The sequence below is a fragment of the Puntigrus tetrazona genome, chromosome 8, assembly GCF_018831695.1.
Source record: "Puntigrus tetrazona isolate hp1 chromosome 8, ASM1883169v1, whole genome shotgun sequence".
Taxonomy (NCBI): Eukaryota; Metazoa; Chordata; class Actinopteri; order Cypriniformes; family Cyprinidae; genus Puntigrus; species Puntigrus tetrazona.
In genome coordinates, this window is record NC_056706.1 from 6,086,144 (window position 1) to 6,092,143 (window position 6,000).

Consider the following 6,000-nt stretch of genomic DNA (forward strand, 5'->3'; position numbering starts at 1 on the left):
GAATCTGCGAGTGCTGCAAGAGCTGTAACCGCCGCAGACACCGAATAATCAGATATCCCCCACAATATTTGATCATCTTTTCACCTATCCGTTTGTTGTTAGATGACAGTAATAGCATTCACCATGGTCAAAAATACTAAAATTGAGTCAATCAAATCCCAAAAATGCAAGCGTTACTGTTTACAAAAGCTAAGCACAAATTTCAGCAACGCGCTTCAGCTGAAAGAGTGCAAAATAAGAAGCAATTAGCTGAAAGAGATTTTTTTTTTTTTTTTCAATCAGACTACTTGCATGTGGGGATATGATAGAAATGTTTTATGACATTTCTATCATTACATAAGATCGTTTAGCAATGGCACTTACTTCGTACGTATCTTTAATGTATCGAATCGCTGGCTACGCACTGACCTGCATATTGCTTCAGTCATAATTATCCCTAATGCAAAATACTCAATTTATGTCAAATTGTGTCATTTTAAATCAAATGAAAAAACATCGCTTTAGTTATTCATGTAGTGTAGTCTATGTAGAATCAATGCAACGCGAATCAGTAACTTCAATGAGACTTCCTCTCAGCAATTTTGGCCCACTCTCATGAGCAAACTGCTCGCTACATGTGGTAAAAAAGTTAGGAAAACTTCAGCCCCTATAATGCACTGGGCTCAATCAGACTACTTGCATGTGGGGATACAAAATGTGCAGCAAAATGATGTGTTTTAAATCATATGGTGATCTTTTGATGACAAATAAATGTGGACATCTTGACATAGGTAACGTAGTTAAGTAATACATTGTTCATTTACTTATATTACAAACATTGTAACAATACAACACTGGTTGGAAATCCATGAAGATACCCGTTATGCTTGTTATGAAGTATTTTAATGAATGTGGTTTATCTGGCTTTTCATTAAAGCCTGTCACAAAATATCTATATTTTGCAAATAGGTCAAATGCATTACTTTACTATAAAAGAAAAAAGGTCCTCCCAAAGACATATATGGGATGTGGTTGGTCGGATGCGTTGGGTGTATGCTAGGTGGTTGAAACCAACAGAATAACGATCAGTCATCCCACCCAAAGCCAAATAAAATACTATTATTACTATTATTATTGGTGCAGGCGGACTATAATGCATTCGTTTACCACATTAAATAACAACTAAATTATTACTTTTATTAATAATAAAAACGTAACAAAAGAATTGGACATTTTTATCAGCCACATTTGCATTTAACTGTGCAGGTTTTCCTGGAGGAGACAAAATCTACATTTAAATCTGTTTGCCGGCTAACATTCAGCTGTACATTAGCATACAAATAAACTCAAAGTTCAAATCCTTAACCCTAATTATGAGTAACAGCACGAGTGATGCAAGCATCACTAATAACCAAGTTAGTCAACAGTTCCTCAAAATGAATCACTGCTCTCTCCGAGCAAAAACGAGCTGTTTTACTGTGATACATCCAGGTTTGGTGTGTTAAATGATGAGCTAGGAAACAGGCAGTGCCCATGTCTGCCTCAGACTCACCTATTCCACACTTCCCGCAGATAAGAATTTCATTACCAGGAACCAGAGACATGTCAGAACACACTGAGCATTTGGGTTCTTCCCCAGGGACACCAGCTGTGCAAGAGAGCGAGAGAATAAAAGCTTCAGTTACCTCGTCACAAAGCAGTAATACCACACCGTCACACACACACACACACATACACACACATCTCATAGGACACACTGACATATCAAACAAAATATCTGCTTTCTAGCTTGCTGATGAATTATTGCTGCTATTTTTGAAATTAAAAATACCACTCAACCTCTTACCATGCTGTATGTCTTTCCAAAGCACCCAGAACTTGGAGTTGTCTTCAAACGTCACAAAGCAACTCTGTTTTGAGGCACTCACCTACAGGAAAAAATGGAACAGGAAACGTACGTGTTGTTGCGAAACACAAATGTAAAAATGTAATAAACAGGAATATATATTTTTTCTAAAATGATTATAGTGCATGCCATCAGGTCGTGAACATTTCTTGTGCGTTTCCTCCTGGGACTCGGGAATTCATTTTTGTCCTCTGTTGGGGACACGCTTTTTTGTGCAAATTTAAATGGCACCCTTCTATATACGTGGTGTATCTTAAAGTGGACATCCTGAGCTTTAAAAGCACGGTATGATTTTCTGTTGCAAGAAAGATATGTCCCTTTTTATGATAAAATGTCATTTGCAAGGTACATCATGTCTTTTCACCTTGAACAGGGTAAAAATGAACGTGACAAGTAAATGCTCTAATAATTACACTATATTTTCCATTAATAGTTGACACTCAAAACATGTTCATATAATGTCATTTTTTTACACAAATCACACATTTACATCAATTATTAAATAATTCAGAAAGCAAATATTATATATAAAAAAAATACTGTTAATAACAATCTGATGAATCTATGATTTATTCAATAAATTAATAAAATCTGGGAATGATTAAGAAAATATTTCACCCTGAAGAAAATGTACTGACCCTGAGGTCATCCAAGATGTATTAAAAGCTTGATTCTTTATCAGAACAGATTAAGAGGAATTCAGTATTATATCACTTGCTCCTCGATGCCCTATAGTGAATGGGTGCCATCAGAATGACAATCCAAACAGCTGATAAAAACATCCACACGTAATCCAGTAATAACATTTCCTCCAGTGAAAAGGTTTCCCTGTTGTCCTCTCACATCCAAATCCACCACATTTTTTGTTCAGGACAGTTTTCACTTATAAACAGTGTTTGATCTGTGCAGAAGAGACCACTCTTTAACTGGAGAAAACAAAATTAGATTTAGAACGAAATTAGTCGTTTAATTGTCTTAATAACAGATTTATTAACAAAACACCCGTTATTTGATGGAACTGAGTCAAGTGGATTCCTAAATGTATTACTGTGATGTTTTTGTCAGTTGTTTGATCTTTAGGTCTGACGGCACCCATGTCCTGCTGAAGATTCATTGGTGTGTTTTTGGGTAAACTAATGCTCCAAACACTCCAACAATTTAATTTCAACGCTCCATGTTACCATGTCCCAGGAGGATATTCATTGTGTGCTTTCGGTTCAGATGCACGTAAACCTCTATAGAATCAGTAACTCACTCTCTGGATCTTGCCCAGGTAGTACAGGCCGTCAGACCAGCGGCACAGCACGTACTGGCCCACAGTCAAGTTGGTCTCCTGGTCGCTGCAGGTTTTCTCTCTCTTGGGAAGCAGGTGTTTGGCTTCTAGAGGTTCCGACCCGACTGTCAGATATCCGTCCCGACAGGCCGATTCCAACATGCTGACAATAGACACAACTACACTTCCTGAAAGCAAATCAGAAACAAATCAGACATGACATGCAGATTACACCAAACAAATCACAGGTGAAATTTTCCAGTGGAATTATTTGCATTATTTAATAGAAAAACCCTCCTTCGGAATTTACAGGTGTTTTTCTACGTAAAAAATTTAAAAACTCCCACAAATACCAAGGTAAAGATTGACATCATAAAGGGTTTACGCAGTGGTCAGTAGTTGCATGTATGAATAAACACTAAGAAAAAAAAAAGTCTTCCCGTTGTTTTAAAACCAAAATTAACCCAAAAGATATTTTCAAATAGAAAAGGGTTTTAAGGATTTATATGTGCAATTAATCATTAAGCATAAATGCAGAGGACCATCAATCTAAAATCATGGCTCATTTAGCATAATTAGGGCTTTAAAAACATGGCAGTCATCAAGATCTCAGGGAAAATCAGTGGAATCATCACAGGGGATACTTACAGTTTTGTCCACTTATTAATTAGTGCTTCCCAAGCCTTTTTGTCTAACAAAACCTCTTCAATAAAGCTGAAGTAAAGAAATCTGTCCTTTTAACTCTTTTTTAAAATTAATAATTGTTACAAACTTGTAAGTTGTTATTTAAATAGAGGCAATATGATTGGTTGGACCTACTGTAAGGACACGCCCCTTTCACGAACGATTCAGTGTTTCAGAGTCCGCGTGCATGAGACTCAATGCAGTATTAAAGGAAACAAAAAACGGAAGTTGCAAAATACAGCACAGTTAAGGTCGTTTTTTAAAATACAAATAAATAAATTAAACCTATCACTGCCTAATAACATGGATGCATCTGTTTACGCTTCATAACAAATTTTGCAGACATCTATTGTCATCAATGACAAAGAGGAGTCGCAAAAGATTCAGTGTAGATTGAGTTGAGTGATTCAATGACTCGTGACCTGTCGCCACCTAATGGGCATAACGGGTAAACTCAGTGAGTCAACGTGAACAAATCTTTTAGGTGAACAGATTCAAAAGATTCAAATCCCTGAGTTGAATCAACATACAAACAATCCACACTGCGAGTAAAAAGAAACATTTTTAAAACTGTCGGATATTTTCTAATTACGTAAAAATGACGAGATTAGTTATTCTGTTTATCTACTTGAATGTTGATCCTGTCCATAAAGTCCCTGGTTGGGAATCACTCAGTGATTCAGGTAAGCAAGTATGTAATGTATGCGCATGATGGTTTTGACAACCCCGCAGGAACCGACCACAACAGTGCGCGTGGGGAATATTGCCTGACTCAATCTCAACCCTGATGAGTTAAAAAGGGAGCAGAGAAACGGAGCTGGTTGACTCATCGTCAGGATGTGAACTTCAGACTGACTGATCTCGGCCAGTTTTCTTCTACTACCCTGCACCAGACCCCTTTTACAAATATTCAAATGAATCGAAACCAAGCGGCCGAGGTTTACAAGATCTTAACAGCAACGTTGCTCTTAACGCGTGAGAATAAAACATGCGTGCTTTCTCCGCGTGACAGAAAAATACATAAAACGGCTGTAAAAAAAAAAAAAAAAAAAAGCACGCACGCCTGCATTAAAAAGTCACTTAATAGCCATGCCCACTTCTCAAGAGTGTATCTATTCAGTTGCTTATATAAATAAATCATAGCCGCTACGAATCTTTGCACGAACTCCCTCCCCATTTGAAGACATGCAAGAGCATCAGGGCACGCTGGAAAACTTGCGCGCTACCAAAACTTCTCTCAGGGACTCAGACAAGTTGTCACACTCATAACACATGCTCGGAACACACTATCACTCTTTCGTATGCACGAATAAGTTCGCCATATCGGTGCAGCTGTGAGTGTTACGCGCTACAACGCTGCAGATTTTGAATCGGGTTACATTCAAACACATCTTGCGCTGAGATTACCGCTTTGATTTCTCTCCGATCCCGCGGGTAAAACGCGCCAAAAGTGCAGCTAATTCCTCCTCTGGCAGCCCCGAATCCCATTCGCGACGCGTGAGAGACTTTCTGCCGTTTTTACAGCTCAAGCGCCGCAGAAACGCAGCCAGTGAACGTCGCCATTTTTTCACCTTTTCCCGCGAATCATTTACGTTTTGCTTATGTAATTAACATAACCCGATCATCATCATCATCCGCGTACAGGAAGTACAGCAGAGGCTCGAGGAGGGGCTACAGAAGCGCTGCTCCAATGACAAGACATTAAACGCTTTGATAGTAGCCTACAACATGACAGAGGGGGAAAGACTTCAAGTCAGACATTAAACTCTGCTGTTGAATACGAAAACTGACGATATAAACCAGATCTAGCCATATAGATAGAAATGACCCAATAAAGTTATTAGACTTTACTAGCTAGTAGATTATACTTTGATATATAGCCTACTGTAGAACTCCAAAGTAGATAGATGATAGATGTTGCAATTATATATATACAATAGATATTAAAATTACATTGTTATATAGTTTGTTATAAAGATAGATAGACAGACAGACATAGATAGATAGATAGATAGACATAGATAGATAGATAGATAGATAGATAGATAAATAGATAGATAGATAGACAAGACAGACATAGATAGATAGATAGATAGATAGACATAGATAGATAGATAGATAGACATAGATAGATAGACAGACAGATAGATAGATAGAC

At 37.6% G+C, this 6,000-nt stretch overlaps 1 protein-coding gene across 2 annotated transcripts in view; it reads right to left on the minus strand.

Moving 5' to 3' along the window:
* Positions 1-5,468, minus strand: part of phf19 (PHD finger protein 19) — a 28,344-nt gene extending 22,876 nt beyond the window's left edge. The window contains exons 1-4 of one of the 2 annotated variants that reach the window (XM_043247956.1): positions 5,250-5,468; positions 3,141-3,346; positions 1,826-1,907; positions 1,532-1,627 (exon numbers count right to left, since the gene is read on the minus strand). In XM_043247956.1, the coding sequence (XP_043103891.1) occupies positions 1,532-1,627; positions 1,826-1,907; positions 3,141-3,320 (358 nt within the window). In that variant the 5' untranslated portion in view covers positions 3,321-3,346; positions 5,250-5,468. The remainder of the gene's footprint in view (positions 1-1,531; positions 1,628-1,825; positions 1,908-3,140; positions 3,347-5,249) is intronic. The other variant, XM_043247955.1, reaches the window with a different exon arrangement.
* Between the last annotated feature and the right edge of the window lie 532 nt (positions 5,469-6,000).